This window comes from Catharus ustulatus, chromosome 5 (genome assembly GCF_009819885.2).
Source record: "Catharus ustulatus isolate bCatUst1 chromosome 5, bCatUst1.pri.v2, whole genome shotgun sequence".
Taxonomy (NCBI): Eukaryota; Metazoa; Chordata; class Aves; order Passeriformes; family Turdidae; genus Catharus; species Catharus ustulatus.
In genome coordinates, this window is record NC_046225.1 from 31,755,913 (window position 1) to 31,778,576 (window position 22,664).

The 22,664-nt window shown below is 41.6% G+C and overlaps 1 protein-coding gene across 1 annotated transcript in view; it reads left to right on the plus strand.

The window, feature by feature from the left end:
* The first annotated feature begins 1,969 nt into the window (after nt 1–1,969).
* Nucleotides 1,970–22,664, plus strand: part of GRIA2 (glutamate ionotropic receptor AMPA type subunit 2) — a 97,613-nt gene continuing 76,918 nt past the window's right edge. The window contains 2 exon segments of the mRNA XM_033060802.2: nt 1,970–2,379; nt 2,719–2,859. Coding sequence (XP_032916693.1) covers nt 2,292–2,379; nt 2,719–2,859 — 229 coding nt within the window. The 5' untranslated portion in view covers nt 1,970–2,291.

Sequence of the window (22,664 nt, forward strand, 5' to 3'; positions counted from 1 at the left end):
CCTTTGCCAACTTGCATCTTTTCGATTAGCATAGGATTGTTATAAAAAAATAGAGAGTTGATGAAGACTTATTCTTTTTATTTTTGACATTTTTCACTGCCACTAAATTCTGATTGAACTGTTTCATTGCTGATCGACTTACCCATGCTTTCCCATGATTGACTCGTCCTTTTGCATTTGCACATACCAGTCGAAATCTTGTATTTTTCTCTGGCACACCAACAACGGAATATGGCCACATACTTGGACTTTTTTTTCCTACATGTTCTGAGGTGATGATACAAATTAGGAGTAGCATATGCACAGACATACACATGCACATATTGTACATGATGTATACCTGTACATGCTCAAAATTCTGTAATGGAAAAATATGCATTAGAAAATCAACAACCATTATTTCATTTTTATGCTTTACATCACCTAAATCCTTCTTATATTTCAGTTGATTTTGCAGCTATAACGTATATTGGAAAATATGGGGTTTTGTTTTATTATAACATATTAAAATACAATCTTGAAACTGAGATCTTTGCTTCATTTTAATCTCATTTGTTATACATAAAGGGATGCTGTAAATCTCAGTGGAAGAAACAAACATACAATTTATTTACACTTTTTTTAAAGACTGGTAGTTTTACACTGAAATATTTATTAAATGTCTGTACATCTCATTGTCTGGGATGCAGTGGGGACTACCTGAATACATGCTTTCCCCTGACAGCTTAATCTGTTGATTCTCACAGTGGTGCTGCCTGCCCTTATCACAGAATTTGACAGTAGGTTTTCCCATGTACTGGAAAATGTGGCTTCTGGAAGAGATCAGGCTGGGGGGAGAGAGAGCGCGGAAGGGCTGTAGCAATTCTGCCATCCCACCCAGATAAGCCCGTAGGGGCTTTATGCTCAGGTTGTCAAAGCTTGCTCTCTTTGTCAGGCTCATCTCATTTTGTGGGTGAGAGAGAGAAGATAAGTACAGAATAAAGCTTGTACAGGATTTCCTGGTAAAATGACTCAAATGAAACAAAACTCACCATGAATTAGTGATGAGTAAAGGGCCTCAAATTACCAACTTCCTATGTGTTCCGGATATGTACTCATATTTACATCTGAATACCTGAAGCTTTGACACTCTCCTCCTAGAAAGGAGAATTAAAACAATTTATTAATAATGATAATTTTTAAAAATAAAATTAAGAAAAAAGGGGAAAGGTAACTCATTGCAATATCAGTACCTTTCCTATGTGGATATTTCCCATCATTATTAATTAAATAAAAAATAATTTAAAAATATTCCAGAAAATGGTTACTTAATAGCAAATTCATTGTCATCATCACAGGAACGCTATGCTGCCTTTTCTTCTATAAAATGTGTGTGTGTGTGTGTGTGTGTGTGTGTGTGTGGTGCACAGCAACAGATTTTGTGCCAAACTGAGAAATGTTAAATTTAGCTTGCAGTAAATAGCATGTCTAGCTAATACAGCTGGAACCCATCTTGGAACAGAAAAAAAAAAATCCCCATTGTGCATGAAAATGAAATATCAGAATAGCTTTAACTCTTCCTGCATATTAACTTCCACGGTTTGGGTGTAGCAGCTAAAACAAAAAACAAACAAAAAAAACCCCCCAAAAAACCCAACAACAACAACAGAAAATTGCTTTTCGGGTGTATTTGTGGGGTGGTTCCATCCTGGGGAAGGTCGACGAAATAAATAAATAATTAGCCAGTCAAACAAACAAACAAACAAACAAATAAACAAACAAACAAATAAATAAATAAATAAATAATCTGCCAAAAGTGAGGCCGCTGTCCGCGGTGCTGGAGGTCGGCGGGCGCGCGGAGGGGCGGGGCGCGGCGCGCAGGGGGCGCGGCGGGCGCGCTCCTGCTGGCACCGGTTCCGCGCAGGCGCCGCCGCCTCGCCGGGAGCGCCGCCCGCCCGTTGAGTGCGAGGAGCGCGGGGAGCGCGTGCGAAGGCAGGGCAGGGCTGGGCGGCGTGGAGCGCAGCGGAGCGGGCACCGCCGGCACCCCCATCCCGCTCAGCACCGGAGCCGCGAGCAGCACCGGAGCGGCGGCGGCGGCGGCAGCAGCAGCTCTGACAGCAGCTTCTCCCGCGCCCACCGCGGGGCACTTCCCGTTCCTTCCCTCCGTGGCTCGCTTGCTCCCGCCGGCCGCTCGCCCGGAGCGCACGGGATCTAATTTGCTGACGAGCGCACTAGGCGGAGGAGAAGAAGGAGGAGGAGGAAGAAGAAAGGGCTATTTCCGTGGCTTTGTGGATGCTCTACTTTTCCTGGAAATGCAAAAGATTATGCATATTTCTTTCTTCCTGGCTCCTGTGTTGTGGGGACTGATCTGGGGGGTCAATTCTAACAGCATACAGATCGGTAGGTGCCCGCATTTGGGGGGACACCGCTATTCTCCCGGCGGATCTCTCGATCCTTCATCCCCGCCGGTGTCACTCAGGCATTCCTGTCATGTCGCCGCGCGCCCCGTCCCACCGCGGTGCCCAGAAGGCGCCAGCGAGGTCCCCTCGCCTTTTTCCCGGCCACATCGCCCGGCCCCCCGCGCCCCCCGACACGGGACGGAGCCGTGGCCAGGAGCGCTCGGGCAGCAGCGCCCTCCGGCACCCGCGCCCAGCCCAGCCCCGCGGCAGGCAGAGACCTGGCCCCGGCGCCGCTCCGCCGGTGCCTCCGCCCGCCTGACGCGTGTGTGTTTCCCTGCAGGGGGGCTGTTCCCGAGGGGCGCCGATCAGGAGTACAGCGCGTTTCGGGTAGGGATGGTTCAGTATTCCACCTCGGAGTTCAGGCTGACTCCCCACATCGACAACCTGGAGGTGGCCAACAGCTTCGCCGTCACCAACGCCTGTGAGTAGCGGGGGCGGGGCGGCAGCGAGCGGTGCGGCGGGAGTGTATGTGTGCGCGCAGAGGTGTGCGGGGTACCTGTGTGTGTGCGGGGTGCAGTGACGAGGGGAGCCGCCCCACAGCCGAGCAGGTGCGGGAGCGCCGGGCCCCGTGCGAACGGGTCGCGGAGGTCTCCGTGCGGCCCCCCCAGCCCTCCAGGAGGTGTAAAATGGTTCCCGGCGGCTGCCCCCGCGCGTTACGTAAGGCTGCGCGGCCCCGGGGCTGCCCGCAGCGCTCCCCTGCCGACCCTGGGACTCCCTGCGGGCTGGGAGCACCTCGATACTGGTGCGGGAGAGCTGGGGCCCCCTCTGGCCAGCAGCCGAGGGGTGCGGAGCGGACGGCGGGGGGTGATCGGCCATTTTACGCCGCGCGGTGCTGCGGGGTCCATCGCTCCATCTCGCCGCCCGCTCGCTCCCAGCCCAGCACGCTCATGGGGGCCACGCTCGCCGCCCTCTCTGCCTCGCCTGGAGCTCGCCGCTCCCGCGTTCTCCCGGCGGGGCCATGCCCGGCTCCGCCCTCGGCTCGGCAGGGCCCGGCCGCACGCGTGCCGCGGGGCGCTGAGCACATGCGTTGCGCGGCAGGCGACGGGGAAGGCGGGGCGGGACAGCGCGGCCGTGGTAGCGTGAAGAGAGGAGCCCCGGAGCGGTGTGCGCTGCTGCCTCCTGTCGCTCGGCCCGGCGGGTGCCGTGTGACTCCGCGGAGCGGCAGGGCCGGCCGGCCGGAGCACGGCCAGGCGAGGCCGGCACTGCTCGTGCCGGAGTGAGAGCGGGGAGCCGCGGCCGGCGTTCCCAGGGCGGTGAGGCGTGCCCGCCTTTGCCCTCCCTGCTGCCCGTGCCCGAACCCGGGGTCCCCACAGGGGCGCGAGGGGCAGCGAGCGGGGAGCGCGCTCGGTGCCGTGCCGGCCCCTCCCGCCCAGCGCCGTGCTCCCCCAAGGCGTTTTCCTGTCTCTCCCGGGAAAAAGACAAAAGGGACACTGAATCTGGAGGTTTGCTGTCAGCGGGAGTAATTTCCCTCCACTGGCAACCTCTTTTTATTCTCTCTTATTCAGCTACCCTGTACGGTGGTGCTGAAGGGGGGCAGCTTGGCACAGATGCTGGGATAGGTGGTGCAAGACCTCAATTCAAAGAGCTTTCAGTGGCATGTGTGAAGCTAGGAGAGTATGGCATCCATAGGCATATGAAGGCAAACAAGGTCAGAGCATGTAATCAGCCAAAATAATGCTAAATTGTTATCTTTGCAAACTGCCTGGATAGTTCTTGCTTTCTCAGATTATGGGGGTTTGTATCAGTCAGAACCACATGTGGTCAGCATTTGCAGATGATGTTACTCGAACTGTTGAAGTATGTGTAGCAGTTTACATGGCATTCTGCAAAAATGTCAATCTTTCTGTGTTCCTCAATTCTGTCAAGTCAACAAAAACCTGAAAACAGATTTTGGAAAACAGCAGAGTGTTTTTCCTACTGGCAGTAGAGACGAGCATAGTCACCTTGTCTTTGAGAAACTAAAGGTTACATATTTTTCTCCAAGACCATCAAGTGCTTTTGACCGGTATGTATGTATTGTTCTTGTCTCTCACGGGGACCTTCTACGATACTCAGATGGTATGTATAGGCTGTAGGCTGCAGTAGTGGACTTAGAGGCTTCCAGCAGAAGGGAGATGGTGCCATCCTGTGTTGGATTTTGTTTTGTCTGAACCTTATCCAAGGCTTCAATTTTCAAGCAGTTTGAAGAGCTCCAAATTAAGACATTAATATGTATTTGTTTTTTCATCACCGCAGTTACCACTGATGTTTTAGTTATTGTGCATTGGAATTTATTGACTAGTGAAGCATGTGCTAAGAATATCTACAGTATCCCCTCAATTACCTTCCCATAAGGGTTAGATTGGAGGAGTTCCGAAGATAAATATTTGCCGTACAAGAAGCAGAATTTAGGAGCTGGTTCCAGAGCATGCATAAATTGTTAAGAAGAATCCATCTCTTTTTGTCCCCTCTATGCTTGTTCTCATTTGAAATACTGGACATTCTGCAGGTGGTTTTGTCAGGGTTTTTTTGTTGTTGCTGTTTATTTTGTGGAGGGTTTTTGGGTGGGGGGTGTTGGTGTTTTTTTTTTAATTTCCGGAATAGTGTTCAAAGAACTTGTGCCCAAAACTAGCACTATGAACCAATGCAGGTGTAAAAGAAGGTACACAGAAATGTAGGATAATATTAATCTGAAAAACTTCAGTGTTTACCCAGGTGTTTCACTCCAACAGGGTGATTATCCTGCACAGAAATGCAGTGGCAGGCTTGTAGCATAATAGAAATTATGACTTTTTCTTCCCCAGAATGGCCACCAAAATGTTTTAGCTCTTGATTTAAACCCCAGAACCAGCCGTGTTTCAGGCTGCAGGTGCTGTGGCAGGTGTGGCAGAGGTGAGGTGCAGCCCTGCCCGCTGGTCTCAACCTGGCACCTGCAGGTGGCTGCTGGCAGTGCCTGGGGTCCCCTGCACTGCCCTGCTGGGGGGTGGCCTGCCTCCCTACCACCCCTGGTAGCCTCAGGGCAACAGCACACTACTCCATCTGCTTTAAAAACAAACAAGCAAACAAAAACCCCACTGTAAAAATATGTAAAAGTCTTCTAACTAATTTTCAGCACTTACTTGGAGTTTGTCAATGGAGCAGATAAATGGTTTTTAGGTGAACCGGTGTTGCTGATACTACTTTTAAATTAGGTTGCTAAGCTTCAGCAAGCAAGGAGGAGATGGTCACGTACCCCTCAGGAACATTCCAAGCAGTGATACTACTCAATAATTTAACAGTGGCCAGAAAATGGGTGTAGAAGTGGAGTGGACACTGTGAGTAGATAGCCTTCACTCATGGAATGACTTGCGCTTCAGTGGGAATTTCACCTCAACACCAAGAGATCATGTCATGATGTGTTGCATGACAGCAAATTGAGCCACAATTCTACTGATTTTGACCAAGGTGAACGGTCCACCTTCACATAACCTGGGAATGGAACACAAGTCAATTATGTTCAAAAAGTAGCCATAAAAATTAGTCACTTCAGTTTGTTGGACTATTGCATCTCTGCAAAGCTGTGTTGACAGGTCACTAGGACTAGCTGTTGGAATCTAATTGCAGTTTGAAAAAAGTGTGCACCACCTCTCAATCTAAAACACTAGGCTTCCTAGTGACACTGACTTATGAAGTGTCAGAGTAATGGCACAATTCTGAGCAGTGTTTGATGCCATGACTGCAGTTGTAGCTTTTAAGAGAATTGGGCTGGGCTTAGCACTATGTGAGAATTCCTGGTTCATTCTAACAGAACCTCGTTGGTTCTGTTTGTTTGGTTTAACAGCTGGAGCAAAGGTACAGCATTGGAGGTGATTCATAAGGCAGAATGGAACATACCCAACCACTGGAACATAACCAAACCACTGGACTTCCATTGTCCTTCAGCACAGTGTAATTGAGTCTAGTCTAATTGAAGGAGTGTTGACCATCAGTGATACCAGATTTTTAAAGAGTTTTTAATCTGTTAAAACAAGGAAGAAGGAAAGTGATGAAGATGAAATCCTTTCCTCTTAAATCTGCCTACCTAAAAGCTTCAGGGGTAGTTGTAATGTGTTCTCACATATTTTAGAATTAAAAGGATATTGGAGGCACTTAAAGAGAGGTTTCCTATGGAGTACTATAAACCGCCATAACGGTAACAAGTTTTTTGTACAGTAGTTTGAGCACAGAGATAATAGATATACGATCTTGGATGTTTAATCCTGCTGGCTCAAGAGTCAGCATTGAGCTTTGCTGTTTTAAATCAAGTCTTATAGCTCTGCAGGGATCACTGCACCATGACATTGTGACTAGGGGATGCTGATTCATGCATAAACCTTAGATCCTTTCATTACATCTTTAACCAGCAGCTTTGAAAACCTATGAATATCTGGTATGTTGCAACTTGAACGTCATGGCAAAGGTTTCCTCAACCATTTTGGAATACGCTATAGCTTTCATTCTTAAAGAAATAGCATTGAGCATGTTGCTGGCAAAATGCATAAAGAGTAAGCAAAAAATAAAAGTCCTTTAATAGGAAGGATGGAAAAAATTTAGGTGTGTTTATGTGAATTAAAATTACTGTGGATGAAGCTTAAATGTATTTCACAATAAATTAGAAATTATTTTAAGGATAGGAGGGATTTATTAGCTTCTTGTGTTTCAGTTAATTTGTATTCTTGGTCCTTCTCATTTCCTTTTCAGGATAAGACATTTCTCAGGCTCATTGAGCAGATGTGAAATAGATTCTGTGGCTGCTTGTAATTAAAATGGTGAGGATCAGATGAGTATCTGCAGTAAAATGATACAATAAAACCAGGATGTAGCCTCCTGTAATTTTGTTTCTCTCAAAACATTCTCTTCTCAAAATTGATCTCTGTAGCAAATTTTAAACATTCTTCTACTCCCCAGAGTTCTTCATAAAGAAACCTGGGGTATTTATTGTGTGACAGTGCTGTCCCTGCTGTGCTTGGCTCACAGGCCATTTTCACACGGCCTTGATCCAGAATGTGAGCAGATACAAACCCAACAGTTTTATCTTGCCTACTTGACTTCCCAAATTAATATGTGATTATTGCAATAATTTTGTCCATAATATCTGAAATAATTTACCATGCAATTTTGAATACAGTACAAATATATATTTCACTCCTAGAAATCTGAAAGTGAGTTATGTTTAATAGTAGTTGGTGAGTAGTTTGGCAATCAAATCTTAAATATACCAATCAAACTTTCAAAAAACCTATAATATCAGTCAATCTCTTCAATATATGTGTTTATATGTAATTTTATTAATATCTAATATATGAAAATAGATTACATTTTTTCTGTTTGTGTTAATGAAAGTTTTAATTTGCACTGACTTTGATAGGTGTGATTGACTGCACATAGTTGGGGATGTACTTAACTCCTTGTGTGCATAAGACTTAATTTACTCTCCTTTATGTGTTATGCACCCAAACCAAGCACCACTGCACTGAGTGATGCTGTTACTGCTGGTTTCATTAGTTCTTTTTTTGAAGCTTCTCATGGTTAAAATATTTTTGAGAATAAAGGCATATTTAACAGATAAATAATTCCTTTAGAACAGTTGATAATTACTAGGAAAGTATATAATACCCAGGAACATACTAGTTTTAGAATGCATTTGATAGGTAAAGACTATTCTGTTATCATTACTTTGAAAATTCAGATGGCATAAATTGTCAGGCATCTTCTGTGAAAAGATGACTAAATTATTAAAAACTATTTTCTTAAGGAAAATATAATTTTAAATTAATTAATTAAAATCCGATATACTGATAGGACTAATTTTCAGGAAATTAAAAACAGGATGTAACCCACAGTAAACATAAATGGGTATATGTACCTATATAGATAGACATGCATGTGTATACCCACGTGTATATTTAAGTATAGATATTTAACAGAGTGAACAGCAGTTTGTTTTGAATGTCAGATAAATCAAAAGCAGGACATTGGTTAAACTCTACAATCCATTTTCTGAAGAGGATTATCTGGGAGCACTTACTAGTAAACTAATTTATCTCTTTAAGTCATGTTCTCTTGCCTGTGAGCCAGGTGCTTTAATTATAAAGTCTGTGTGTTGAAGGCTCATGCCCATATTCTGGAAACAATGTTACAACAGTGCAAGCCAAGGAATGTCAGGTCGGACTGAAAATAACGCTGAAAACATATCCAAACAGGTAAAAAATGCAGTTGCATAGATCACTCTCCCTATATGTATATGTGAATGGGTTTTTTCATCTGACATTTAGCTGCAGCTTCTCTTTCTGAAATGAACAAGATTTGTCCCATTAGTTTTTAACTGATCATTATATTTATCAGAACATGAATACAGTGTCATCTACTTTTAGAAGACTGTGGACAGGGGATTAATTACTTTAATTACCCATTACTTAAATGGGTTTTTGAAAAGGTATAGAGCAGAAGTCTGTATGTTTTTATGCAAAATATATAGGTTTGTGAAGCACTGTTATTTTGTCTTGAATGTTTTCCTTTGGTAAGTTCATTAAAAATTTGCATTGACTACATATGCTTATAAAGTGTGACCTTGTTAAAACTGAAAAAAGAGCTTTTATTTAAAATACTAAATAAATTCAATATGAATTTTGTATGGATAATCAATAAGGAGTGAATGAAATCATCAGATAAACATAATGAAGGCATGCTGTGAACCAGGTTAACAGTAACGAGTGCAAGCGGGTTTTAAATAACCACATATTGAACAAATCTGTACTGAGCCTTCTAAAATAACAGTGCTTAAAATACAGCTGCTGTCTATCTGGGTGCACTTACAGAGTGGTATAGATGTCTTTTGAAATACTATTTATTTTTCTTTATCTATCTGAATGTAGATAATTTGTACTTTCTAATAAATATCTATAACTAAAATCTATCTGTATATAGATAATTTTTACCAATAATTTTTATTTTCTAATGCAGCACTGCTGTGCCTCCTTGCTTAGCAATCATTCCATCACAGATTTTGATTATTTTTTTCTTTTTTTTTAATATTGAGAAAGGTTGTCAAATCACTCAGTTTATAGGGAGTTTACCTTCCCCCCCGACCCCTGAAGTTCCCATTTAGGCAATGAATATAGGGAGTTAACATTCCTGTCCTGAATCTGATTTAATGTACAGATATCTAATACATTTTCCAATGGATAGTCACTTTATGAAAGTATGAGAAAAAAAATACAAGACAGAGCTATATTGTGATTCTACAGCAAGGTGTGGCTCAGCTCCAGCTATTACTGTTTCCCACCACCTGCTCCCAAACCTGATTCGGAGAAATTAATGGGATTTTTTTGAGGGTTGAAATGTTACATACAGTTCAACTAAAGGTGACAGACTCAAGCTAAAGAAATGTCTTATTTCAACTCTAATCTACTGTTTTATTTTATATCAGAGGAAAAATATTAAGGTCTGTATTCATTATCTTGAATCAGTGTGGTTGATTTGTATATTTGGAATGCTGGCTCTGTAATTGAATTGCCAGTCATTTCAGTTAGTCCATGGACAACTTACTGGCTTTTATTGCACGTGGAAATAGCATCTTCATTACTTAACTACCAAAGATAAGTGTGTTTGTATTTCACTATTTTTTTTTTTTTAATAGAAGAGTAGTTTACCATTTGTGTCTTAAAATGGGCATATTTTTCTCCAAGGAGTCTTCCAGTGAGCAAGAGTAGGGCAAAATTCTGTAAAATGTTCAGATTTTGACTCATAAATCTGTAGTCATTCAACTGTTAGAGGAGTTTCAAAGCTAAATAAGAAACAGAGACTAATTTAATAAAGTGTTCAAAATAGGTATATGATCATGAGTTTACTATTCTATATCACCTATTCAGTTTAATCTCAATTTCAGGTAGTTAATACTGGAAAGAAACATAATTGATTTGATGCTGCATTTTTTCAGGCTGTTGTGGTTAAGGCTGTCATACCACTGCAATTTCTTGTCAGTATGAGTTTAGAAGTTTGCAAACATGGCTTGGACTGGAAAAATGCCTCTGTTTATTACAAATTGTGCGAACTAATTTTCTTTCACACACATTGAAGATTACAAACAACAGATTGTTTTTAAGTGCATGGTATGATAGAAAATTTGAATAGCAATCTGATAGGTAATGCAGAGATTTTCTCATCATCTGTGTGGGGAAGACTGTTTTCAGGGCTCATGTCAGCAACAGGGCGAGAGAGCTTAGCAGAGCAGCTTTGCAACTGCTTTGCAGCATGGAGAAGGGATTTGTTTTCTTTGGTTTTCTGCCTGTTATGAATATATTTGAAAGTTGTAAGACTCTAGTTTAGATCTATAAAATTAAAATGCTAACATGCTTTGCCATTCTATGTAGTGTGGATCTAAATTATTTGAATCTATTGTATTTCCTTGTATATGTGTAAACAATCTCAGAATGCCTGTAAATGTATGCTGATGAAATAGACTGTATAGCTCTGAACATGTCAGATTAATTTATTCAATAATCTCATGAATCTTTGAAATTTAGATTGTTGAGAGTTAGCTTGCTCAAAATGTTTCTTCCTCATATTAGTTAAAAGATGTTTTTGACAAAATGTCTCCCAAGCCAAAATGCTAATTTATATATTTTATTTATTTTCCCCTCTATGGTAAAGTCACAAATTCCATTACACTGTGCTATTACAGTCTCAGAGGGGGTTCTTTGTACAAATGTGAGTTCTGGCAAGCAGCAGAATGTTCCTATGTGACTGTACATTGGGCAGAGACATACTGGTTATTTGAGAGTTTATTCCAGGTGTAATATTTGTAAAGCAGGGTGAATAATTTGCATGGTTAGTGCATACCAGCTGCATGCTTAAATAAGCTACATCAATGCTACTTATAGTAAAAGCAGAATTGAACCACAATGGAATTACAGGGAGTGGTTGGGAGAATCATACAAGATATAACCTAGTTATTTTATTTCTCTTGTCTGTGTCAGGCAGAAGACCTGAATTTTAACCCTTTGTCTTTCAGTTTCAAGTTGAATGCCCTTAGCACTTGTTTTGATGTCAGAATCCCTCACTGTCTCTTAATCATCTTCATTTTTCCTGCCTCGATTAATTTTGGTTAAAATAATATTAGTAATCCTACATTTTACCTGATGGAGGATGAAAAAGTAGCTTTGAGATTTTGGAAGCAGGAAGACCATTTCTTGCCCTTGTTGTTATGATAAAGCATAGAGAAAAAAAATGTGTTAGGAAAATTCAGTTATATTAACTTAAACAATTGCTCATTCAACAAATATTAATGGACCAGATTTATACACAGCTTTAAACTTTTGAAGGCATTTTAACTGAACTGTTGGAAATTTAATAATATAATTTTGTTATATTGAAAGTCTAGATGGATTTGAGGGATCAGGAAGATGAGAATAGGAGTCACTATATATTACATATTGCAGTATAAGTGTGCTTTTAATTTCACTCTCAGCGTTACATCTGCTTCATCTGAAGGTGCTTTCATTTGGTGAGAGTGGAACATGCTGAAATTCTGCAGATTCATGATTGAAAAGTCATTCGGTGCTTTTACCCACTAATTGGATTTGCTGATGTATTCAACAGCCCAATCCAGTGATCTGGAGTCCAGACCAATAAGACCAGGATATTTTCAGCCAACCAAATAAAAGCTCAAGCTTCTGCTAATGATAGTAGGAACACAACCAGATCCAAAAAATTACAGTAATTTCACGATTTTAAACTGCACCATTTTGACTGAAATTTTGATCCCACCCCGGAAATGCGGCTTACACTCAGGAGTGACTAATATGTGAAAAAATTTCTGAAATTTCCAACCCCAGAAGTGCAGCCGAGGTGCCGAGCCGAGCTGAGCACCTGCCAGTAAAACCCAGGATTGTGCGATTGTTACAAATTTGTTACTCTGTTGCACAGTGGGTTGAGGCGGGCTCCGTGCCGGCAGCATCGGCGGGGGAGGCAGGGGGCTCCCTTTTCAGGCAGCGCAGCCCGGGGGAGAGGCGGGGGGCTCTGTACTGTCATCCCCATGGCTCGGGGGGAGGCGGGGGGCTCCCTCCTGCAGGCCCCGTGGCCTGGGGCAAAGGCGGAGGGCTCTATGCTGCCATCACCGCGGCCCAAGAGGGAGGCGGGGGCTCCCTCCTGCCGACCCTGCAGCCTGGAGGGAAGGCAGGGCGCTCCTTTCTGCCGGCCCCGCGGCCCGGGGGGAGGCGAGGGGGCTGCGTGCCTGCCTCCCACCGGTGCCGTGGGAGCGGGGGACTCTGTGCCCGCCTCCCATTGGCGCCGCGGGAGCGGGCGGCGGGGGTCCGTGTCTGCCTGCCGCCATGGGGCACACTGGGCTAGGGCGAATGAGCCCTGCTGAGCAGCAGCGCTGAGCTGGGCCACCTGGCCCCGTTGGCAACCCCGAGCAGGCTGAGCCCGTATGGCCCGAGCCAAGCCAGTAAATCCCGCGATTCCGTGATTCTGTTACTATTTGGCAGCTTTGTTGCACGCGGGTCCTCGCTGTGAACGACAGAGCGGCTTATAATCAGGTGCGGCTTATGTATGGACAAAGAATGAAATGTTGCCGACACCCGGAGATGTGGCTTATAATCAGTGCGGCTTGTAATCATGAAATTACTGTATATTACTTATCTTTTCTGTATAAATGTGGCAAATGGATTTTGTTCTTTTGTATATGAAAAGAGGCAGGGATTAAACAATTCCTAAAATGGGCAATATTGTTTCAGCACCTATCTGACCTACACAATACTTCTTGCAAACTTTATGGCACATGCTTGTATAAGACCCCATGTTTCTGTGGTTGGTTGATTGGGGTTTCTTACTTATTTTACCCTTTCCTTAAGTTCTTTGTCAGGTTTTAGTATGCAAATCTTAGAAAAATTATTAGACCATTTCAACGCAGTTTAAGTATGTAAATATAGAACTGCTAGCTAAAAATGGACGAGTTTGGCCTATGCTTGTGTTGGTGAAAGGAAGAAAACATAATGTTTACTCCCCTCCTTTTTTTTACATTTGACCTTGGATATTATTATTTAATGAAATTTTAGCATAAACTTGATTTGAATTTTCTCTTAACTACTTTTTTTACTTGTAGTAAAATGTGTTTGACATTGACTGTATAAAACCAAGTAGCGTACTTCTGCTGTAGAAATAAGCAAGCTTCTATGGGCTGCAAATACTGGTTTGGTTAGCAAGTGAAGCACTTACGTTTCTTTAAGCTTATCTCCTTACTTCTATTTCAATATGATAAAATCAGACCATATTCTTTGAGGTCTCCATTTGTTAAAATTCCTGAAGACACAGTTTGATATTCATGCTATCTGGTGTGACCTGAGGAGGCAGCTCCAGAAAATGGAAAAATTCCTGGAGCGGCACATCTGGCAACCTGTAAAGGTCCTTCAGGTACTCCAGTGTTTGAAATGGTGCTTGGAGCATGTACTTTGTAATGCCAATCATTTCTTCAGTTTCATAAGAAAAGAGCAAGTCTGTAAATATCCAAATGACTTTTAGGAACTCTGAAATTTTGGAAGTACTGCTGCAATTAGTTGGTTTTTGTAGAGGAAACCACAAATCATATTAAGTCTGACTTAGACATTCCAAATAAATGCAGGTTCAACGATCGTATGTCCCTATTCCAACACACTGAAGAACCTCCAGTGTTATTACATCTAGTTTTGTTCTTCTGGGGATGCAGAAAAGATTACTTCAAGATTTTTGTTTGTCTTTCTGTGTGGAAGTGTTTCTGACTTCCTATTGAACCCATGACTGTAGTGGTTCTGTCAGTGTTGTGACTCCTAGCATTACTTTTTATTTTCTGGTACACAGAGTCCTGATTTCCTGTGCCAGTGTTTCTGGCTTTATCTTGTATTCCAGGAACTTGCGGTGTTCAATTTTTGCAGTATTTCATTGTTACATGACATCTTGAAATGTGTATGTTACAATACATAGGAGCCATTTTAAAAACTAAATATCAACTGCCTTAAAAAAACAAATGTGTTAGAAAAAATGTTCACTTGGCTTCTTTCTCTCTGCATATTGGTGATAAATTCAACAATGTATATTTATTTAATTCTGAAGTATTTTTATTTTTTCTTTTGTTTGTTAGGTGGGGTTTTATCTTCTTCTGTCCTCGTAGTGCTTAAAGCAATTCTCCAAAACTAGTGTTGCTACTACTGGATTATTAAAAATTCTGAAAATAATTGTGCTAATTATTTAACTATGACACATTGATGGTTTCATAGCAAGATAGTTATGCCTTTAAATCTGTGATATTTAGCAAATGTCCTTTGAAACTTGCTGACGAAGCTAGCCATGTTCCAATGGTTAACCTAGTCATATCACTACAGATTGCTTATCAACTTCTGTGTTGTGCACTGCAATTAAACTGTATTTGCTTTTGATCTATTTTTTTCCCCTACAAGAAAAATTCTGCCTTTTTTCCTTCTTTCATTTTTTCCAACTAGCTAAATGTACCAAAAGTAACTTTTTCAGGAATCCTAGTCCATCTCATTAGGGTTGTCTTCTGATTTTGGGGTTTGATTTTAAGAACTCTGCTTATTGACTGATTATACTTAAAATACCGATCTATTGGGTGGTAGATGTAAAGTGGGTTTTTAGTTTGTTTTTCTGAATGCCTGAAGTTCTAGAACTCAAGACATCTCATCTTGTTACAAAGCAATTTTATACCTGTGTATGACAAACCAAAGGAGAGACTGTAATTTGACAGGCCAGGAAGAGGTGTGCCTCACTAGTTGATATATTGGAGTGTTTTGACCAAGAAAATTTCATACTATTTAGATTTGTTCTATACATCCTTCCAGGCTTTTAAGATGGGACATGTGTGCACATTTCAATTTATGTTGCTTCTGGCGTTTCTGTTAATTTCTCATTCTGTAATCCTAGGTGGTTTTATATACTTTTGATGCGTCCTTACTAGTTCTGGTGAATCTCCAGTCTTCTTACATACAGTGGACCAGGACTGACTGGTTTGGAAACTGTGGTATGTAACACTCTTGTGTTACACGTGTCAAACTGGGAACATCCAGGAGACCAGGTATAGGTCAAAGATGGGAGCATCTGTGTTACCCAGTCTCAGGGGTGGGAATCAGTTGCCTCTCAGTGAAATTGGCAACAGTACCTTGTGGAACAGACATGAGGTCAAGCTAAGTGACAGAAAACTCCTATTTAGAAGCTTCCTATTGAAAGGGTCACAGTTAAATAGTTAAATCTGCTCCTCTCTCTTCGTGGGTTACTGACTGCAGCTCTGAGGCAAAGGAAGTGAGATTGCTGGCCAGAAGCTACTTTCTGTGCTCTAATGGGTTTAAGCACTCTGGTTGTAATAGTGCTTTGGGTGCTGTGCTGATCTGCCACCTTTAAGGTGGAGCAGTCCAATGGTGTAAAATCAAGTGAGAGAGTCTGGGAGCTCAGAGAGTGGGAGAGAAGAGGAACTGACTTTTTGCCTTATCTTTGGAACACATTTGGACTAGGGTTAGAAGGGTAACACATGAAAACACAAGCAATTATACAGTCAGATCGCCTTTTCTCTGAGATGTACTAACCTTAGGTTTCTTATTAGACTGAAGTGCTTCATTGTAATTAGTACTAGTAGACCTGTAGTTTGGAACCTGATATAGTAGCATAAAATGCAGGTTGTTCCGTCTCTTAGAAGGAATTGCAATGTAGGTTTTTTTAAAATTAGTTCTGTGTTATGCTGGAGGTACAATTAGTAAGATCTGCTGGAGATTTTAGGTGGCTATTAAGGCTGTTTGTTTTTTAAGTTGCACTGGTTATGTTCAATATGGTACTTGCTATTCCCACAGGTCTAGTCACTTGTTTCTAGATTACAGCAATTTCACTATTATAAGCCACAGCATTTTGACTAAAGTTTTGGTCCGTACCTGGAAGTGCGGCTTGTACTCCGGAGCGGCCAATATATGAATGATTTTCAGAAATTTTCCAACCCAGAAGTGAGAGCCCACAGCAGCCCCAAGCCGAGCCAGAGTCCACGCGGCCCTGGCAATGGGGCAGTGCTGCCGATCTGAGCCCGTGATAGTTCTCTGTATTTTTTTCTATGTTTTCAGTCTTGTGCGGTTGCGCGGCTGAGCGGCTCCCCGCCCGCCCGCACGGCTGGGCGGCTGAGCAGCTCGTCACCCGCCCGTGCAACTGGGTGGCTCTCCACCTGCCCGAGCGGCTCCCTGCCCGTCGGAGCAGCTGAGCGGCTCTCTGCCCGTGCGCCTGCCCATGCGGCTGAGCGGCTCTCCGCCTGCCCGCACGGCTGGGTGGCTGAGCAGCTCTCTACCCGCCCACCTGAGCAGCTGAGCAGCTCTCTGCCCACCCGCGTGGCTGAGCGGCTGTTTAAAGGCAACATGGATCAGTTGGAAATACTTTCAAAATGACCACACTATTGTTCGTATCTTTTTCTGCTTGTAAATAGAACTTTCAGGGTACGCTGCCGCAGCTATTGTCTGTATATTTTTTTTGCTTGGAAATAATGTTTCCAAGATTGGCACCTACCAGTAAATCCCGCAATCTCGCGATTCTGTTACTAATTGGCAACTTTGTGAACGTTCGCTGCAAACGAAAGTGCAGCTAATATATTGACGAAGACCTAAACGTTGCTGACACCTAGGCGTGCGGCTTACAATCAGGTGCGGCTCATAATCGTGAAATTACTGTACATTCAAGGTAGGGAGTTTAATCTCTAGAGGTCTGGCTATGTGGGTAAAGATTTGTTCTTGTTTAGCTGTCAGGATAGCTACATTTATGGACACTTAAGATAACAGGCTCTAGATATAAAGATAAGAAACCTGTTGACCAATGTTTTCTGTGATGGATGCTGAACTTCTAATATGCTTTTCATGATGTGTCAGACAGTCTGTTTTATACAAAGTATTTGCTGAAGGAGCTTGTTAGAAAGTGAGAAAATGAATTATTTTTAAAATTTTATTTTCCTTTTGGACATCAGGTAAAATGAGATTACGTTACCTTTTCCTATATAATTTTTGTGCAGGGAATGATTAATTCATATCATGGTCCATTTCTCTGAAAGAGAATGTAGGAGATAGCAGTAAAGTACTCAGATTTCTTTTTCTTCCCCTTTTCTGGATTACTGAGCACAAAGAATGGATGTTCAATTTAGGGTAAAGTTTATAAGAAAAATACTTTCTTAAAGCCCTTTAGAGGCACATAATATGCGTTATATACTATGCTGATTTTTCATTTCCTGTCAAAACAGGAAGGAACATTTCAAGGAAAAACATGCTTACAAACAAATGTAACAGTCTTGTCAGGATCTGAATTATTCATATATAGGATGAAAAGTGAGTGATTTAAACCTGTAAGTCTGAATAAGAGCATGAATAATTGTACCGCTATACTGTTAAATAGCAAACAAGGGCATCAAAATATAAATGAAGAGAACAGCCTTATTCTGTTCTGGTGTGTCTATACTTTTTACAGGCAATGAAATAACAGGGATCACAAAATATTATGCAGCCCTCAGGAGTAGGTTTTCTAGATTTTTTTTTCACAATCTCTATTCAATTGATGTAGCTTGCTCTTACAGTTACTATAGGGCTGAATCCTGAAAGGTCTAGTGTATACCTGAGCATGCCAGCAGTAGTTATCTAGAATTGCAAAAAGGTTAGCAGCACTGCGAATCACAGGATTTGTGCTAACCTTCCCCCTGCATCTCCCTGTAGTTCATCCTATTTGTTGCTCACCCAGGTAGCTATGAAAAACAGAATACATGGAAAACATTTGGTATTTTAAATTAGGAATAAACATTATACATAGTTTATGTACAGCTGAGAAAACTGAGTTTTCTATTACTTAATTGCTACAAGTGATGTTAGGTAGAGGCTATTGTTCTAAATCTGTGATGATCTCGACTGGGTATCAGTGCACACAAGTACAGTAATTTTACGACTATAGGGCGCACTGGATTACAAGATGCACCTCGGGGAGTTGGCAAAATTCTGAACTTTGTCCACATATAAGGCGCACCAGACTATAAAGTGCACCTTATTTTTTGCAGCGAGGATCCGTGCCGCGCGCGACGAAGTAAAGAATTAGTAACAGAATTGCACGATCGTGGCGTTCACTGCCAGGTACTCAATTTGCAAATGTTTTTCACAGATTGGTGTAGCCTTTAAATGCAGCCCCAGGTGCTCTCCCCATGCGTGGGCCCCGGCACTCCTGCCCGGCCGCGGTTGGCGAGGCACGGCTTGGAGCGACTGCGGCTTGCGACTGCCGCTTGCGACTGCCGCGGTTCGGGGCTGCCATGGTTCAGGGGGCTGCCCGGTCCCACCCACCCCACATGGCTCCTTCTGGCCACAGACGCCCGCTCCTACCCCTCCTTGTGACTCGGCTCACGGCTTGCACTTCTGGGTTGGCAAATTTAGCAACTTTGTCCATATATAAGGCGCACTGGACTATAAGGTGCACTTCTGGGTTCGGACCAAAATTTTAGTCAAAAGGGTGCACCTTATAGTCGTGAAATTACTTTGTGTGTCTGGATTTCCCTCACACACAGAATGGTGTTTCTGGAGGGGCAGTCAGTGCTTTGTCACCCTCCCAAATGTCAACAAGAGCTCTTGTCCAGATCAGAGGTGCTCTGCAAGGTTCCTAGGTCTGTTGAACAGGTACTCAAAATTGAGTAGAACGCGCAGTCCTTATTAAAAGCATACCATTTGCTTAGGTAGCAGTACTAGCAGCTCTGAATTATTAATTTGGAATACATCACGGGCTTGGCCTTAAGAAACTATGAATAGTAAAAAAAAAAATAGGAGTTCTGACAATTTTCAAGATGGCAATTCTGTGGAATTATTGCTAGTTCTTCAAGACAAATATTCTTTTGCAGATTATTTGAAAACATGATGTAAGAGAAATGTTGTTGAACAGAATAGTCTGGAGTGAAGGTCTGCATATACACCCCTGCCTGTCCCTAAATTTTTTCCTTCAGATGTTCATTATCTTTGAATCTTTAGCCATATATCTTCCCTCACAGTGAATGTTATGGAGTTTTTCTTTTTTTAAAAGTGGTTAATTTTAATCACATCTAGTTCTAATTCATAGTAAGCTGTAATTACATTTTTAAACAGGAATAATATTAATTAAATCAGCATTATGGTTGAGTTTTCTGATAAAATGGCAGGTAGCAGGTAGTGATTCCTCTAAAATATCACCTTGATGGTATTTCTTTTAAGCTTTTAAATTATTTTTGCAAACTTTGTAACAGCAAATGAAACAAACCAAACCAAAATGTCTCTCTCCAGGAAATATGTAGGTGTATACCATCCTGGGGTGATGATAATCTACTGCATTTTAAGATTCAAGCAACACATAGAGCATAGAGTGGCTTTTTTTTTCACTCTTTGTGCATGGTCAAGAAAATGTGCACAAGAAGAGTTTTATTTTCAATGACTATTTGTAATTGAAGCTCATAATGTAGTGGTTTGTTTTTTCTTTAATTTCTTCATGTTTTGAAATTTGGGACAGTAGTCATTTAGCAGAAGCTTAACCTATAGTCATTATGAGACTGAAAACTAGATTGTAACACAGAAGGGAGAGAAGAGAGTTCTTTTTCTTGCTACCATGACCTTAGACTTCCTTCTTATAGGCAGAAGTTGCAAGTGGTTGAGTCAAAAGTAGGGAGATATGTCAGTTTAAAAAAAATTAATAAATGTGATGTATGTTGTGAAGGGATTGAGGGCATTTATTGTAACTCTTGATGTTATGTTTTTCGAGTCCTTCAAAATATAAGTTATTTTTAAAAACGTAAGAAGAAATAAGCTATTCAACTTGAAAATTTGTGAAGCCATTTTCCAATGGCATATAAAGGAATATTTATTACAAAGGAATATGTCATGGTGATTATCTGCTTAGCATGAGTTATTTAAACTTTAAATGAACTTTCTGAGTATTTATTTTGCAACTTGCAAGTAGTTGTCTCTGTCTTCTGGTAATGCTCTATAACTTGCTCTCATCTGGTGGGCTTATATCCTTACTCCAGCTGTACCAGTACTCCAGGTTTGAATCTGTGCCAATTAGGTATAGGCAATGCCCAGGTGTGGCTTAGGGGAAGTGGTGTCCAGGACCAATTGTATGCAGTAGTCAATTGGATTTGACCACCCTGTTTAAAAGCAAAGGGTGACTGGCTTTTTGAATGCAAGTTTCCCAGCCACAAGCAGTGGGCATGGACAATGCGTAGGGGCTCGTCTTGTTTGCTGTACACTCTTGTATTTACTATTTTGGGACATCAGGGTCTTGCTTGGCATATTTTAGGTGACTTTAAAATCTACCTTTCTGCTTTATGTCCTGCTCCTGTGATTTTGCATGTCCCCTGGCAGAACAGATGATCTGTCAGAAGTTGACCACAGGCAGGAGTGAATGGAAGCGTGTGTTAGGAGTGCATCAATTTGAAATTCTTTGCATAGGAGAAACCAGAGGGAAAAAACCTTGTCAGTGTGATAGAATTAAGGATAGGCTTGAGTTCACAACAGTGTTCCAGATTTCCTGCCATTCACTCCAGGAATTAGGACTACAGAAAGCAGTCAGAAGTATCTGTTTTACTGTTCTCCTTGTATGATTTAGCCTTTGCTCTGGACTATTTGATAATAGGAAGCAATATACTTCTACATGCATGTTTTTGGTAATCCAAAAGATGACTTCTTTTGTGCAAAAAATATACAAAACGCAATGCAGATATTACTGACTTGCTTTACATTTAGCTTATTAGAAGGAAATCTCCAGAGTGAGGTGTAACACTGCTTTCCTGATAATATACTAAAATATTTTACTCTGGTTGCAATGGTCTGTGGTTTCATGTTGCATTAATTCTCAGGTTTGCTAGTTGCTAAAAAAAATTGACTAAGATCACGAAAGCTCCATGCACTCTTCTGACAAAAGATTCTGAATATATTGTGGTGTATCCTTCCAGGAAGGTGGATGCAGTTTTTCCTATGCTCTTACTAATATTAACTTGTAGTAATGCATTAGAGTGGCATTACAAACCCTAGAGCCTGTTTCAGATGCTCATGCTGCTAAGTTCAATCCATGTATAAGTTATAGACATGATAGTTTTTCTAGGAGAAAAATATATTACTATTTTAAGAGCACTCTTGTGTTGTTTCCTTTACTGTGTTTTTTACCTCATGAAGCATTAACAGAAGTGAAATGTTTGATACAAGAAATTGATTGTTTTACTAGGTCTAATTTAGTCCTGAATGTGAACAGTAGGATTGGGGTTTTTCTGGAGTTCTGTTTTAACGGTCACAGTGATGTGTAATTCTAGTCTGTGATTTGACATTTTTCCATTAGAAGAAACATAAATTGGACCAAAGAGTGGCTTTTTGCTACCAAGCTACATTTTGACGGCTTTTTGGTATCAGTCCTTCATTTACAATAGTGTTTGGTAGGTTTCAAAAGACCTTGCAATACTTTAAAGATTGACCCATTTTTCAGACTGCAGGCAAGGGTTCTACTAGGCTTTAAAAATGAACTGATTTTTGAAATTGACTTGTCTTCAAGCCTTAGTGATTCTTGATGGATTTTTGTGGTTTTATTTTCTGTGTTTTTTAGGATTTTTTATCATTAAATTTTTCCTTTTCGATTATTTTCTGAGATATTTAGTTCACATTGTGCTCAAGTTGAGCAGAATATATATGCTGTGAAACAAATGGTTCAAATATTAATCCTTAGGGAAGACAATAGAAAGGGAAAGGCCTCTGCCACTCAATTTGCAGCATAGCATGAAACAGTCAATTACAAACATGAAAATCCTGACTTTGAATGCAAACTATTATCAGTCAGATGTAAGTTGTGGATAATCATCTCCTATAAATCCAAGCATTACAACTTATGCCATTGTAAGTCAGTGTACAGAAGATTTGCAATCTGATTGTGAATCAGTGCTTTTTCTCAAGTCCTGCTATTCATTTCAGATTATTTAATTTTCCTCAAGGGTATCATACTCTCATGGCAAAGGGAGTGTTGAAGATGGTATTAGAGAGTACGGTTTCTGTAATATTGCATTTTTGCCTGATGTCTTATCTGTCAGTAATTTTGGGGGATTTGAACTCCACAGCCTTTTCATAAATTAATTTCTGCATCACATGCTATAATATGAGATTGCTAATCTCAGATGACTTTGTTTAGGGTTCCAAAAGCCTGTAAGCAGGTACTGAAAGTGATGGCTATACTTTCGGTAACTGTTGTGCC